Genomic DNA, 17,385 nt, shown 5'->3' on the forward strand with positions numbered 1-17,385 from the left:
GCTTCTGATTGTCCTCGTAAAGGTTAAGACCTTTTAAGATAGTACCTAAGAGCTCTAACTGGGCAAAGTACTCTCTCCAGTTCATTCCCCACCAAGTTGGACAGGCTTGGGATCTCGAACGACTTAGGCCAAGGACGTGAAGGAAGCTCGTTTAGCAAAAACCGAGCTGCAAGGAACATGTAGCCGTTTCAGATGTGAAAACAATGATCCTGCTGAAGGCGTGGATCTCACTTACTCTTTTAGCTGTTGTCAAGCACACGAGGAAAAGAGTTTTTAATGTGAGGTCCTAAAAAGAGGCTGATTGGAGAGGTTCAAATCTTGATGACATAAGGAACCTTAGGACCACGTCTAGATTCCAGCTTGGAGTGGACAACCGACGTTCCTTTGAGGTCTCAAAAGACCTAGGGAGGTCCTGTAGATCTTTGTTGGTGGAAAGATCCAAGCCTCTGTGGCGGAAAACCGCTGCCAACATACTTCTGTAACCCTTGAGAGTAGGAGCTGAAAGGGATCTTACTTTCCTTAGATGTAACAGGAAGTCAGCAATCTGGGTTACAGTGGTACTGGTTGAGGAAACTGCATTGGTCTTGTACCAGCTACGGAAGACTTCCCCTTGAGACTGATAGATTCTGAGAGTGGATGTTCTCCTTGCTCTGGCAATCGCTCTGGCTGCCTCCTTCGAAAAGCCCCTAGCTCTTGAGAGTCTTTCGAAAGTCTGAAGGCAGTCAGACGAAGAGCGTGGAGGTTTGGGTGTACCTTCTTTACGTGAGGTTGACGTAGAAGGTTCACTCCTAGAGGAAGAGTCCTGGGAATGTCGACCAGCCATTGCAGTACCTCTATGAACCATTCTCTCGCGGGCCAGAGCGGAGCCAACCAACGTCAGCCGTGTCCCTTTGCGAGAGGAGAACTTCTGAAGTACCCTGTTGACAATCTTGAACGGCGGGAATGCATACAGGTCGAGATGGGACCAATCCAGCAGAAAAGCATCCACGTGAACTGCTGCTGGGTCTGGAATCGGAGAACAAAACAACAGGAGTCTCTAGGTTATCGAGGTAGCGAACAGATCTATGGTTGGCTGACCCCACAGGGCCCAAAGTCTGCTGCAAACATTCTTGTGAAGGGTCCACTCTGTGGGGATGACCTGACCCTTCCGGCTGAGGTGATCTGCCATGACATTCATACCGCCCTGAATGAACCTCGTTACCAGCGTGAGCTTTCGATCTTTTGACCAGATGAGGAGGTCCCTTGCGATCTAGAACAACTTCCACGAAAGAGTCCCTTCCTGCTTGAAGATGTAAGCCAGGGCTGTGGTGTTGTCAGCGTCCACCTCCACCACCTTGTTAAGCTGGAGGGACTTGAAGTTTATCAAGGCCAGAAGAACCGCCAACAACTCCTTGCAATTGATGTGAAGTGTCCTTTGCTCCTGATTCCATGTTCCCGAGCATTCCTGTCCGTCCAAAGTCGCACCCCAGCCCGTGTCTGATGCGTCCGAGAGGAGACGGCGGTCGGGTTTCTGAACAGCCAGAGGTAGACTTCCTTGAGAAGAAAGCTGTTCTTACACCACGCGAGAGAAGACCTCCTCTCTTCGGAAACAGGAACTGAGACCGTCTCTAGCGTCATGTCCTTTATCCAGTGAGCAGCTAGATGATACTGAAGGGGGGGGGAGGTGGAGTCTCCCTAACACGATGAACAGGGCTAGCGATGAAAGTGTCCCTGTTAGACTCATCCACTACCTGACTGAGCATCGGTTCCTTCTCAGCATGCTCTGGATGCATTCTAGGGCTTGGAAGATCCTTGGGGCCGACGGAAAAGCCCGAAAAGCTCGACTCTGAAGATCCATACCCAGGTAGACAATGGTCTGGGATGGGACGAGCTGAGACTCCTCAAAATTGACCAGGAGGCCCAGTTCCTTGGTCAGATCCATAGTCCATCTGAGAATCTCCAGACAGAGACGACTTGTGGGAGCTCTTAAAAGCCAGTCGTCTGACGGAGCCGGACACAAGATCATGGTACTGCTGCACAGTCTGTGAACTGTCAACCATGGGGAAGCGAGGAAGTACAGTGACAACCCGAAGCTGTCTAGACTGTCTGAGTCGTACAGACAACTCCTTATCGGGTTGCTGAGGTTGCCGCACTGCGTCACAAAAAGTCACTTCTGCTGGTTGTTGAACGTCTTCCCAGTGACACACTGACTCCGTAAACAAAAAATCCTCTAACAAGGACTAAGCTTGGACTGCATGTCTTGCAACACAGATCAAGGTCTATGGGAGCAGGTGTGGTAACAGACGGGGTTAGCGACTGAAGTGGAACCATTACCTTCCCTGGAAGCATGTTATGCTTAAATAAAAGTCCATAGGGGGCTACGCAGCTAAAGGCTCCTCTCCAAATGACAGAGTCCTCAAGGGAATATCAGAAGGAGGGAGAAAAGCACTTTCTCATCTACAGGGACCATATCCGAGAAAAGCTAAGTTCTCTCAGTGAGGGTTTCACTGGTGCAAAAGCAGCAGACTAGAAGGCAACGTTATGAAACTGCTTGACAGTCTAGTGAGTTGGCAACAACCAAAGATGTGTGACTGAGAAGCATGCGGTAAGGTATGCAGAGCATGCTGTATGCAGAGCATGCTGTATGTAGAGCATGCTGTAAGGTAAGCAGAGCATGTTGCATGGCGTGTAACATTTCTCAGAAATTCCATGACCAGTGCTAGATTGAGTAATATCGCATTACTGTCTATTGAAAGTGCACGTGCCGAGGGAATTGATTTAGACTGTTTTGTTGATGAATTTGATAGCCGGCTAATCGTAGAATTAAGCTGCACTAAATATACGTACTATAATCTACTTCACCTCAGGAAAGGGAAACTCGCCCTGTTGGCAACACTGCATTACTTCATGCATGCTTGCATGGGGTTTTAATATCAACATAAAATTTACATTACATTCATAACTCATGATTCATTTTTGTTTTGAAGATATTTTTGCCATATTTTGCGATTTTGTTAAAAATATATTGCAAGGAAAACATATATATATATATATATATATATATATATATATATTTTTTTTTTTTTTTTTTTTTTTTTTTTTTTTTTTTTAAAGTAATATGAATAACTTCCATTATCATAATGTTTGTGTAGGCATACATGTATATGATTACAAATGCAAGTTATGAAAGTAATGAGGTGTTATTATTGTCATTTGTTATTTCAAAGTTGAATGGGAAGAGGCTCAAGTTGAGGAGAAAGTGGCAGATGCATGCGTTGAGGTGGCTGACTCATAGCATGAGGTTCCTGCCTCAAGGGTTGAGGTGGCTGCGCAGAGAGAGGCTCTTGACTCACGAGTTGAGGTTCTTGAGGTGTGAGCTGCGAGAGTTGAGGTAGCGGTTGCGCAGAACGCAGTTCCTGTCTCACGAGTTGAGGTTCCTGAGGAGCTAGCCTCAAGAGTTGAGGCTCTCGCCTTGAGGAAAGTTGAGGTAGCAGCTGCGAGAGCTGAGGCGGCTGCCTCAAGGATGGTAGAGGTTGTCGTACCTCAAGAGGTTGTTGCCTCGAAGATGGTCTAACTGCAAGAAAATCTTGCCTCAAGGCATAAGACTCCTGCTCCCATTGTTGAGGTTGCCTTAAGGAAGGTTGAGGTTGCTGCACAACGCTGGTAATTGGCAACTCCGAACGCGGTAAGGTAGCTTGAGGAACCTCAACTTCGTACGCCTGGCAGACTGGACTGCGGTGAGGCGGAGCGCTCGCAGGAGAAGGTGTAACCTTCTCAGCCTGAAACTCACGCATTAAGACCGCAAGCTGCGACTGCATGGACTGCAGCAAAGTCATCTTGGGATCAACAGACGATAAGGTCTGTTGAGGCAAAGCCTTAACAGAAGATGAGGTCTGTTGAGGCATCGCCTTACCTCTCTTAGGAGGTGTGCAGTCACCTGATGACTGCGGAGAGTCAGAGCTAACCCAATGACTGCATCCGGGTTGTTGAACTCTAGAGGTCTGGACTTTACGTTTAAGAGGTCTTGAGACCTGAGTCCAGCGTTTTCTCCCCGAAAATTCTTCTGCAGACGAGCAAAATAAGGGCTCAATCGTCTGCGGGTGGGAGTGACGGTCTCTGTAAGACACGCCCGCAACCACCGAGGATACTTCTGTGCGCCGATCAAGGCCTGCCGAACCCTTTTGCCCTTCGACATTGCTTCTCCCCTGGGCTTGGGAGCTTGCAAGAGGTCCCGGACTGGGAGGACGACTGGCACGCACAGAAGAACCCTCACGCACAACACTGACACACTTTGCGCTAATCACTTATCACTTTTGATTTTCTGTTTGCACTTATTTCACTGAACTCGAAACTTTAAGTGGTTTGTACCTGAAACACGCAATTCTATCCTTCCTTAAAAGTTAGTAATTGCGAAAACAGAATTACAATGTAACAGAAAAATCTAATGAAAGATAAATAATTCAGTAGCTGGAAAGAGACTAAACACTAGATCAAATAAACAACGTTTAAAATCTCTCACCGCATAAAGCTTGAGAACAAGAATAAAACTCTAGAAACGTTTACCTTCTTCCCCTAAAGAGACTAGGGAGAAGAGCAAAAACGATAACCACGTTAATCGCTTGAACGAAACGTTTATCCAGCTCTCTCTCTCTCCGTCTCTATCTCTCTCTCTCTCTCTCTCTCTAGACTTAGAACCTGAGAGAAGAGCCCAATCATATATATCGTTAAAACATATTATTGTTAAAGGAAAAAAAACTGAAAAATTTCCCAAATAAAAAGTTCCTTTATTAGAATTAAAACCATTAATCTAAGAAAGAATGAACAAAACGCTAGAAACGGTTACTCTTACTGCAACGTGACACCGTGAAAATTCTCTCTCTATCGTAACGATAGAGCGCAAGTTGAACGTTCTGAACGTCAACAACTGCAGAGACAATACAAAACGTTAGTTCAACTTTGAAAACAGTACGAGACTATCAAAGAAATTCTTTCAAAAACATTAAAATAGCATAATATGTTAACAGGTAAAACCGAAATGACGGGCTCAATGTTAATTAACTTCGATACCAAGAAAAGACCGCCTACTATTAGGAAAGGTCGAATATAAACATATATAAAAATTAATTTTAATAAGTTTATAATAAAAGGAAGTTAATCGAAGAGGCCTATAAAAGGCGGAGAGATATAAAATAAATCTAAAACTTTGGTTAAGCAAAATTAAGAAAGAGAGTCTATACTCTCTTAGACACCAACACTTCCGTCTAAGGGAAGGGTCGGCCATTTAAAAGTGAAAGAGAGTTCATACTCTCTTCGTCACCATAATTAATCAAATTAATTCCAAAAGCTAGCTAAGCTAATGATAAAACTTCCTGAATAGCGAAAGCTAAACTCTAGAGCAAATACATCACCAAATCGTGAGCAAAAAACTCCAAAATTATAAGCGTATCCATGAACGTCTTGCCGGAAGCACGACAGAGGAAAAATTGAGGTGGTGTCAACAAGAAGTACTGCAGTACCTGGCCACAGGTGGCGCTTGTGAGTACACCCCCCTCTTGTATAGCGATCGCTGGCGTATCCCTTCCGTAGAATTCTGTCGGGCAACGGAGTTGACAGCTACATGATTATCGGGTAAGATTAATATTGAAAATAGTAAAATATATTGTTTGGGCTTCCAGTAGGTTACAAAGCAATGATTTACTTCCCTGAACCAATTCCCTGAGGTGTTCTTGTACTCCAAGTGTACTCCCATCCTCTGAGAATGGCAGGATCCTTGGATGAGGGGTTAGAGTTGAACTCCCCTTGAAAGGGAAGACTCAACCAGCCACCAAGCTTGATCTTCCCGTGTTTCCTATTCCACTGAAACCAGAAGAAAGGGAGATCTGCACACGCAGACCTTACACGTGGGGATTTCCAGCACGAGTAACCTTGCACACAGTGATCTAGAATGTGATCGCAAGTTACCACGTGCAAATAGAGGTACTCGAGAACGTAAAGGAGAGAGTGCATGTGGAGAACACCATCATATGCATACAGAGCACAGGAGCATGAAGATTGAGAATGTCTAGGAAAGGGGAAGAAAGGGCGGCACACTTCAATCCCACTGACAGTAGATATGCTAAGCTCGTACTAGAGTTGTGAATTTCTTCCTGCTGACGGACTACTCTCATCCTCACACTGCTTGGCAAGAGAAAAACATAGATAAAAGGTGTGAAAACACACTTACCCAGTAGCCAGACACCTTCCTAGTGTTGTGTGGACCGGTGTTTGCACTATAGGACAACTCTCGACACTTATCAAGAAGGGAGGATTCTTCTATTATTATTGTTATTATCATTACTTGTTAAGCTACAACCCTAGTTGGAAAAGCAGGATGCTATAAGGCCAGGGGCTCTAACAGGGAAAGTAGCCCGGTGAGCAAAGGAAACAAAGAAAAATAAAATATTTTAAGAAGAGTAATAACATTAAAATAAATACTTCCTATATAAACTATGAAAACTTTAGCAAACCAAGAGGAATAGAAATAAGATAGAATAGTGTACCCGAGTGTATCATCAAGCAAGAGAACTCTAACCCAAGACAGTGAAAGACCATGGCACAGATGTTATGGCACGACCCAAGACTAGAGAACAATGGTTTGGTTTTAGAGTGTCCTTCTCCTAGAAGAGCTGCTTACCATAGCTAAAGTCTCTCTTCTACCCATACCAAGAGGAAAGTGGCCACTGAACAATTACCTTACAGTAGTTAACTCATTGAGTGAGGAAGAATTGTTTGGTAATCTCAGTGTTATCACGTGTGTGAGGACAGAGGAGAATGTGTGAATAGGCCAGACTATTCAGTGTATGTGTAGGCAAAGGGAAAATGAACCGTAACCAGAGAGAAGGATCCGATGTAATACTTTCTGGCCAACCAAAGGACCCCATAACTCTCTAGTGGTAGTACCTCAACAGGTGGCTGGTGCCCTGGCCAACCTACTACCAGCAGAAGTTAAGTGTACAAAACTCCTATCAGTCAGACTTAATGGACTTATTTGATTATGTTTTTACCTCACTCTTCTTCAGAAGTTGCAATGAAGTCTCAATAAAAATGAAGGAGTGGAGAAGGGAGAACTTAAAATTATTCTTCTCCGGAGTAGTGCAGGCTGATGACAGTGCTCTCATGGGAAAGAGACCACAACAGCACAACTAAGTAATAAGGATCTTAGCACCTTCCAGAATAGGCAGACCAGACAATGAAAGAAAGACAAAGGGCAGTGACTCTTCCCTTTACTCTTGGTAGTGCAGGAACTCTTCTTCTGAGATATCCAAAGAAAACCAACTTCCTTAGGTACACATTGTGGTTGATTTTATACAGCTACACACAAGGGATAGAACAGTAGCAGACATGCTGCCCGAAAGGCACAAGTATGTTGGATAACAAGTAGCACAAAAAACTGTAACATAATTAATTATCACGAAAAATTTACATCCTTGGGTTCTTCCATTAATATGCCTTGAACACGGCTAAAAGAACCTTTATGCAATATGAAATTAAAGCAAATGACTTCAGGACACCAAGAAGTGCTGAGAGTCTATACTCTCCGGCAGCCAAAGCCAGAGTAAAGGTTAAGAAGGGAGGGCAGCCCGGGATCTACACACCACCCACAAGTTACTATTACTACTTCATTGAAAGTTTAAACACCTCTTTCCAGCTTCACCCAATCATACTGCTGTTTAAATTAAAAATTTGTATTTTATGTAGGAACTTCCACATATTGTGCTTATTATATATATAAACAATATAGGGCAAAGAACCATACCCTGAGAAAAAATTAGATATGAACTTTTGAAATTACAGTACAATATACTATTGCAGAAAGTTGGTTCTGTATATAATTGTAATAATAGCTGATGAAATTAGAAATGTTTAGGGTACAACAATTGCAATACTAACCACGACCTTCTTCCTTCCAGCGTCTATATCACTAAGGATAGAATCTTCTTCCAAAGATTCATGTGCAACTTCTTCGAAGTCCAACTCGCCCGAATTGATATAAAAACCTCTATGCTTTGTTTCCATGTGCGTTGGCACCACTTCATCAAACTGTAAGAAAAACACTATACATTATCCTAATCAATAAGAATCTATAACAAATTACAAAAGTCACGATATGAATTTATTAAAATCAACTTATTACATCAAAATATATATAAAAAAAAATATACACCAAAAAGATGTTCACATTCCTAAACAAAAAGTTTATTAGACCTCTTGAAAAAATTGGGCCACCAACTTACAGCATCCGAGTTATCAATAAATGGATCCGTTTCATCGTAACCTTCCCCAAGGGTGCTAAAATCATTTTCTTTTCTCCTCTTCTTCTTTGTTGGTCCATAAGATGCCTGAAATATGAATCAAAATGTAATCTACATTAGCATTACCTTTTTAACTTAAAACAACTGGATCAAAATTCTTCAACAAAAAAAAAAAAAAAAAAACGCTGCTATTCTAAAAACTTCACTTAAAAGAATATGGGAGACCAAATAATTTATTGTGTTAAGTAGGGGGCTCACATAATAAACTAATATGAAAATACATGGTACTCTAAAAGAATAATAATTATCTTTTAAAATAACTAAAATTATTTAAAATAGACTTCACAGGCAAATAAAATTAGTGGCTTCAATTACATATTTACGTTTCCAAGCCAAAACCAAACATCATGAATATATTTAGCAATCAAGAAGTCACATAAGATGAGTGAAATAAAGTACAGTACATGCTATTTAATTAAAAACACAGCAATGACTGAATTCTTCAACTTACATATTTACTCTCCATTTGCTTGGCCAAAGCTTTCAAGGCGGCATCTTCGTCGCCAGCAAAAGGGTCGGAGGGATCCAACGCTGGTCCATTGATGACATCTCCTAATCTCTTCTTCCCTAGTCTTTCGTGCTGCAATAGATTCAAAGACACACAATGAGCAGAAATGATGGCAAAAAGAGGAGGGAAAATTTGTTAAAGGGGCATAAGAGACAAAAAAACAGATAGCTTATCTACAAGACACATTTCGGACATTTAATGGGGCAAGATTAAAAGTTATGAAATAAAATAACAACACTAAGGAATACTGTCAGAGAATGGTTAACTGAATAGGGCTTTGAGTATTACTACTGGTAAACATTGTCTACAACGTAAAAATATACAAATGCTGGTGAAGACAGGATGGAATTGGAATAGGTTGATAATCAAAGACAAAATTATGTGAATGAAGAAATAGTTGATGAATAGTCAGCAAACATCAAAATAATATGGAACAATGGGGAGTATGTGGCCAGAGTACTGTACAGTATGGCCTATATACTCCAAGGGGATAAATCAAAAGAACTGAAGTGACTGTTGGGAAGAACTTTTTTTTAACGCATTAATCTGAAATGATTGTTAGCAGAGGATTTTTTTTAACACATTGATAAAGGCAAGCAAAAACAGGTTATACTAATGGGAGGATGCTTAAATGGACAATATGAAATAGTTTGTTCTGAGAATGTTTCACAATATGGCATTAGATGAAACTGCTATAAAAAAAAGTTCAACCATACCACTGGCTCTCTTTCTAAACTACGCCTATCACATAGTTGGCCAGAAAGTTTAAACCCTTTTTTCAATAGGTAGATTAATTTCTAATAAATTTATGTTCTGCATAAATTCTAATCATCATACCTTCAAGCCACCCCTATCCTCTGACTCGTTTAACAGAGTATACCGCTAATTAAATCTTTTAGTAGACATTTTGCCTTCAGTACAAGAAATTTTTTTTAAAACCACATGGTATCCCTTTGTGTTCACATCACATTCCTTTTACTGAAACCATTAGGGTAACATATCTCCTTTAAAACATTCTAGGGTAGCATATCATTTTAACACATTTCACTGCAACTCATAACCAAATATATACAAATCACACACTGATGCACATACATATGTAATCTCCATAAAAGAGAGAGAGAGAGAGAGAGAGAGAGAGAGAGAGAGAGAGAGAGAGAGAGAGAGAGAGAGAGAGAGAGAGAGAGAGAGAGAGAGAGAGAGAGAGAGAGAAATATGTTTAATTTCTTATTCTTTCTTCAATATATATGATTTTCTTGGAAGGGTTAAAACATGTTTAGATGACAAGAGGCAGAATTATGTTAATTTCCGAGATTTCGCCAATTCAAGAATGTCACAATTTAGAACATTTTTCATGAACACAGCACAGCAGTACAGTATTTACATACTTCGACCATGCAAGGATGTTCTTAAATCATTGATTCTTAGATATATCATAAACACTACAGTACTGTTCCCATCTTAACTTATTTTGGATTAGTATGCTTGACTTTATGAATCAATAAAAGTGAACTGCACTCCTCCTGCAACTAAGGTGACCCTGCAAATGTAGCTAAGAATATAATATATTAACCTTGAATAATGGCGAGCATAAAAAATTGAATTCGGCTTACTACATACAGTAGGTCCCCCATACAGTAGGCTTAAAGTCGCAAAGTTCTAAGGTCAACTTCATTAACTTTTGCCTTCAGCTAATATTCTCCCCCCACCCCACCTAACATCCAGCTGGTCTTCCAAACACTGAGCTAGTAGACTAATTGGTGCTACAGTATACCATAACCTGTTTTGCATTTATTCAAAATATCTTCTACATATTGCAAACACAGGTTCCTCTCTTTGGAAGTACACTAGTTGAAAGTTCTTATCTAAGTCTTTCAAGATTTTCGGTGATCAATCTATTCTGAAGAAGTGTTTTAATTATTTCATTCTACCCTGTTTTGAGTATTGTTCTCCTGTCTGGTGTTCAGCTGCTGATTCTCATCTTAATTTGTTGGACAGAAACTCACGGTCTAATAAATTTCTTATTCCTGATCTAGATATTAATCTCTGGCACCGTCGTTCAATTAGTTCATTATGCATGTTGCATAAGATTTTTCATAACTCTGACCATCCTTTACATTCAGATCTCTCTGGACAATTCTATCCTGTTCGTAATACTAGGCAGGCAGTTAATTCTAATAGCCAGGCCTTCTCCATCACAAGGCTCAATACTATGCAGTACTCTAAGTTTTATTCCAGCTGTAACCAAGTTGTGGAATGATCTTCTTAATCGGGTAGTTGAATCAGTAGAACTTCAAAAGTTCAAAGTTGGAGCAAGTGCTTTTTTGTTGACAGGCAGACATGAGTCTTTTTATAGTTTATTTATGACATATTTGTTTTTGATGTTGCTAATAGTTTATATATGACATGTCTGTTTTGACATTGTTACTTATTTTAGAATGATTTAATGTTAATTTGTTCTCTTCATTTATTTATTTCCTTATTTCCTTTCCTCACTGGGCTATTTTTCCCTGTTGGAGCCCCTGGGCTTATAGCATCTTGCTTTTCCAACTAGGGTTGTAGCTTGGATAATAATAATAATAATAATAATAATAATAATAATAATAATAATAATAATAAGGGGATGACTGCATGCAGAAAAATACACATAAGTTAGAAAATTACTCCACAAAAGACAAAGGAGTTTTCAAACATTCAAATCTGTGGAGTTTGACATTCATAAATAGAATTCCCTAAAAAAAAAAAAAAAAAAAAAAAAAACTGCATGATTTGAGCTTACAAATCCCCGAACAAGCAATGCTGTTCCTTCCTTAGGCTATGCATAAAATATGTGAGGGGTGATGACTTAGTTCTTCACGATGTAAATTTTCATATTATTTTTGTTGTTATTATTATTACTTGCTAAGCTACAACCCTAGTTGGAAAAGCATGATGCTCTAAGCACAAGGGCTCCAACAGGGAAAATGAGTCAGGTGAGGAAAGAAAATAAAGAGATAAATAAACTACAAGAGAAGTAATGAAGTTAAAATATCTTAAAAACAATGACATTAAAATAAATATTTCATATACAAACTATAAAAACTTAAAAAATCGAGAGGAAGAAAAATAATATAGAATTGTGTGCCCGAGTGTACCTTCACACAAGAGAACTCTAGCCCAAGACAGTAGAAGACCATGGTACAAAGGCTATGACACTACCCAATACTAGAGAACAATGGTTTGATTTTGGAGTATCCTTCTCCTAGAAGAGGTGCTTACCCTAGCTAAAGTGTCTCTTCTACCCTTACCAAGAAAAAAGTAGCCACTGGATAATTACGTTGCAGTAGTTAACCTCTTGAACGAAGAATTGTTTGATAATCTTGGTGTAGTGAAGTGTATGAGGACATAAGAGAATGTGGTAAGAATAGGTCAAACTATTCGGTTTAAGGACAGGGGAGAACATGGTAAGAATAGGCCAAACTATCCGGTGTGAGGACAGAAGAGAATGTGTTAAGAATAGGATAGACTATTCGTTGTACACGTAGGCGAATGAAAAATTATCCATAACGAGAGAGGGGAATCAAATGTAGGACTGTCTAGCCAGACAAAGGACCCAATAACTCTCTAGCGATAATATCTCAACGGGTGGCTGGTGTCCTGGCCAACCTACTATCTACAAACTTAATATACCGTACTATTTGTACTCTTAATACTCTAAGAATATACAGTGGATTCAGTATCCTGTAAGAACTGTGTGCTATCGAGATACCTATAAAACTTTGTTTAATGAAGTATACCACAATGAACAAAAACATAAAACATGAAACTCCTAACAGATCAGTGGGATGCCTCATTTGTATCAACAAAATAAAATTAAAATAAATTCCAAAATAAATGTTAACCAACATCCAAAATACATTGAAGATTGGAGTAAATCTTTTAAAACATTTATAAGATAAAATTAAAATCCCCATTTAATGCACAATATTTCTATTTAGATCAATCTGTAAAACTTCAAAGTTACTCTTCTAGTACCATGAAATCATGTTTATTTTCATTGCCTTATTTGCCTTTTCTCTCATTTCGATTTTCTACCATAGACCCAGGTCTACGGGCAGTTTATCCTGAGGAAAGTCACGCTGATTGTTATAGAATAACTTTACAAAATTGTTTATACAAGTGTTTTGAGTTGAAGGTAAAAAGAGCAAAATAAATTCAAGACATCATGGTTAAATTCATTTGTCTGACAACACACAGCACGAAGGCTTAAATATACTTACTAAAATACAGTGGAAATGTGACTACAGTTAGCTTCTCTGTAAAGAAGCCAACGGAACTTTATGCATCACCTGTCAAGGCAAAAGATATCTATAACCTTGACAGGAAAAGCATGACTGGAAACGCCATTTCTCTCAAAACCGTTGAAATTACATATGCTATGAGACACGTTGCACTATAGTTTCAAATCATTACCGTAAGGAATTATATTCTAATCTATAAGCATTACACAACTAAAACACACACTATGTATGTGTATGTATATATATATATATATATATATATATATATATATATATATATATATATATATATATATACTGTATATATATACTGTATATATATATATATATATATATATATATATATATATATATATACTGTATATATATATATAATATATATACATATACATGAGAGAGAGAGAGAGAGAGAGAGAGAGAGAGAGAGAGAGAGAGAGAGAGAGAGAGAGAGAGAGAGAATTTTTTGGCAATTCTTTCTGTTACATATCAGTATTTGTTACGCTAAATCACGCAAACAAAAGAGTAAACTAACAATCATGTACGGTTCTTAGCACTAAGGTAAACTACGAACATTTTGGCTTTATTAAATTTAAATAAATTCCAGACTATTTCTCGTCCAGTCACGAGGTTGAATGGGTCAAAGGTCGCATTCAAAACAACCTCGTGACCTATGGCAACCTTGATCTCTTCCCCAACGGAATTCCGTACAATAATAACAAGTGTTCGTATTTAATATGCTATTTGCAAATACAAAAGGTGTATATTTATAAACGATGTGAAATCTTAATTTAGACTCTACTGATACAAGAGTATAAAATCCGTATAAATTTATAAAGAAAAATAATAATCTATATCAATATTCTTCAGTAAAGGCATTTGTTAAGTATAAAGAATTAATTTTAGAATAGTTTTTCCCAAATAAGAATCCAATTGAAGGAAGTCTGATTTCTCTTCAATGAGCATTTACGATCTATTTTTTTTTTTTTGAGCATTAATAAATTTCAGCAAATCGTTTCCAAAAATATCGATTGTATACAACACGTAACCAATCTACGCCGAATAGATTTGTAAAATACGATGTTAGTTAATTCGTTACTAAGAAATCACCACGAGAAGAAATTCTTAAATAATAAATTTTTAAATCAAATATAATTCAAAAGCGTAAACAAAAAATTGACCTGCAATAGAGAGGCAAGATCAACCGCGCTAAAGCATCAGCAATGGCCGGGGAAGGACAGCGGTCGCGAATGGCTTGATGGCGGCGGATGGCAGTCTGAGTATTTAAGTGTTGCCTCTCTCTCTCTCTCCCTCGCCGCACGTGGGGCCGCGCGTTTCGTCACTGAAAGTTAGTGACGTCACTGTGGTCCGTGACGTATCCACCCGCACGCCCGTGGTCACCACGCCCACGCTACGCCCGCGCCCGAGACCGCTACGCCCACCAATCAGCGGGCGAGAAACGGCGGATAAGCCCCGCCCACGCGCGCCCCGCCTCCAATAATCTCCCCCTTCGCCCGTCACCCCCACTGAGCTAGGCAGTACAGTCAGTGTGGGATAAAAGGGGGGGGGGGTGGAAGTAATCCCTTAAGGGGGTTGGGGGGAAGTCATCACCATAGGTCATCATAATGAAACTATTTCAACAATAAATAAAACCAAAAGTAAATGCTAAGCAATAAGAACCTTAGTTGTGCAAAGACATAAGAGCGACTTTTCCTCGCCGAACGTCAATCCAACAAAGTTGCTTCGTCCGCCAAACGTAACGTAACAGACAACAAAATCCAACTTTACACTGATAACCACGTCTGCCTAAGTACTGTATTATAGTTTTAATAAAATTTCCTGTAAAAATATACAGACGCGATCACTTGCAAAAGAGCGAGCATGGAGAGCAACTTCATGGGGACCCCTATACAACTGCTACTATGGCCCTAAACAGTTTTTGGCGCGAGCTGATTTGCTTCATCGATTCTTTGGCAAACCACGTGACCAGTTTCTACCTACATCCGGGACCAACCAATTATCTTCAGTCTGCTTTATCTCATTTTTCCTTTACCTATTCCTAAAGTTCAAAACCTAAACCCCGAGAACCTTTTCGTGGTAAGTCTCACGTCCACCGCTGCTATTCCTCTCTCTCCTCCAACATCGCCAACGCAAACATCTCTCGTTGTCGCTTCCTCCCTCCCAGACAGCAGGTTTTAGGACCCAGACGTCGTGCTATTATGATAATCGACCTTAGATTCTACAAACTACACCCTCCAACATTCTCCCGCTGAGTAAAACCTAACGCCAAGGTCCAATCCTATCTCCCTTCCACCGACTCGCTCTTCCACAGGAATATAAAAGTACTCGTTTCTTACGCCCTTCTGCCATCCTCGCAAACACACGCATACACCAGATTCAACCAATCTTATTATGCAGGAAGGGGGTGAAAGAAACATGGGGGGAAGCATTACCAACAGGAATTTGCCACTTCTTTTTTGTTTTCTCGTGATCTGCCAGCTGGTTTTAGTGTAACATGAGCATGGGTAAGAATACCTTACGAGCCACGTCAAACATTCCATTCAACCTCATCAATTATCACCTCAAACTCAAGTTCATGAATAATGCTTTTTTGGCATGTGACGCCGAAATCTAAAAAAAAAAAAAAAAAAGCCTATCGACCAACCTCGTCATGGCAAGTAACTCGAGGACAACCTTAAAGATGTCATTTGAAAAGCCTATAAGGCCCAGGAGGAAACTGGCAATACAAAGTGATTAACAATTCAGTCAAACGTAAATAATCTCAGATAATTACACATATCACATTATCAATGATATCTCAAGTAATTGAAAGTGACAACTTGAAAGAATAGTGACGGTTTGTCCTCGAATGAACACGTTATGCAGGTGACACATCCAAAAAGCTACGACGAGGCTGAGCAGTAGGGGGTGAGGAGAGGCAGTCAAGTAACAACAAGAGTCACACGGGCGTCTACTACCACCCGGCGCCTCACACCCCCAAGCCAATGACAGCTAGTCCAAAGTGATCATCAATCCTCTTCCCATTCTTCCTCATGGCACTGCTACTCTTCAAGGACCACTTCAAATACATCGGCCCGAGGCCCTTGGTGCAAGGTCCTCGACTTGGACCCTTCGAAAGACTTGGTGCCCTTCGGATCTCGTTTCTCACCATTCACGGCCCTTCCTTAGCCCAAATTTGACATCACGAAGGCTTGGCTAGCATGGAGGAGGGAGAGAGCTTGCCCCCTTTTTGCCCTTAGCTGCTTGGGCCCCTTGACTTTGCCCTTAAGGTCTCTTTCTAAGGGACACACTCGGAGGACGTCCCCAAGTGGACCCTACATTGGAATGATCGTGAGCGGCGTGACGAAGGGGGCACGCACTCGGCCATCGAATATAAGAGAAAGCATCTCTGGAACTTGCGTTTGAATATGACCAGACGGTGAAACACTGCATCTGCTTCCCTTCATGTACACCATCTACAAAATGTCCATCTGTTACCCTCCACCGGCCCTTCATCTAGGCCTCCATATTCGGACACATAAATCACACTTCCTGGGCGCTAAAACATTGCAACAAGTATATAATTCGAAACCTCGATTCATCGAGAGTATATTTCCACTGGTAAAACGTTACACCAAAATACACTTACCAGTTTTAGAGAGACCAATTCACGATAGTTGAACTCGGGACAGAACTTTTCATTGGACTCAGCCAATGTCAGATTTAGACGCACTGATTTTAACCTTCTGTCGCGTTTCTTTTCTTTTTTCACAGGGCCAAGGGTAGTAAGTGCCACCTTCTTCGGCTCTGTCATGTTTGCTTAGCTTTTTCCATTCAATTATTATAAAAATATCTAAAATTTAGTCAGTACAACATTCAAACACTGTTCACCTCCACTTCCATCTTTCACTACTGGGTTTCTTGCGCATGCGCGTTGTTCAAACGCCACCGCGCGAACATAAAAACAAAATATAATTCTAAACTCTACTGCTTGAAATGCATTCCATAAATGGAATGCAGCTTTGCAAAATTTTATCTCTGCGATTTTTAAACAATTCTATTAATTATAGTAAGAACTAAAAGATAATAACCATGTGTTGGTAACAGTTACGAAAGTGATGCCACAATCCAACAATTGATAAAGAAAACAAATTATCATTTCATTGGAGTTGCAGTCGTATAATCCTTTACATTTTCTTGTTCTTCGAATAGTATCTATATTTTATTTGCAAATTACATATTCGTATTATAAACTAATTAGTAAGTATTC

General features: G+C 40.0%; 1 protein-coding gene across 12 annotated transcripts in view; it reads right to left on the bottom strand.

Annotated features, from left to right (window-relative positions):
* The window catches only part of yem (yemanuclein), a 96,361-nt gene extending 79,319 nt beyond the window's left edge, over positions 1-17,042 (bottom strand). For all 12 annotated transcript variants that reach the window (XM_068394989.1, XM_068394983.1, XM_068394982.1 and 9 more), the window contains exons 1-4: positions 16,765-17,042; positions 8,782-8,910; positions 8,253-8,357; positions 7,909-8,058 (exon numbers count right to left, since the gene is read on the bottom strand). In XM_068394989.1, coding sequence (XP_068251090.1) covers positions 7,909-8,058; positions 8,253-8,357; positions 8,782-8,910; positions 16,765-16,929 — 549 coding nt within the window. In that variant the 5' untranslated portion in view covers positions 16,930-17,042. The remainder of the gene's footprint in view (positions 1-7,908; positions 8,059-8,252; positions 8,358-8,781; positions 8,911-16,764) is intronic.
* Between the last annotated feature and the right edge of the window lie 343 nt (positions 17,043-17,385).

Source organism: Palaemon carinicauda, chromosome 20 (assembly GCF_036898095.1).
Source record: "Palaemon carinicauda isolate YSFRI2023 chromosome 20, ASM3689809v2, whole genome shotgun sequence".
Taxonomy (NCBI): domain Eukaryota; kingdom Metazoa; phylum Arthropoda; class Malacostraca; order Decapoda; family Palaemonidae; genus Palaemon; species Palaemon carinicauda.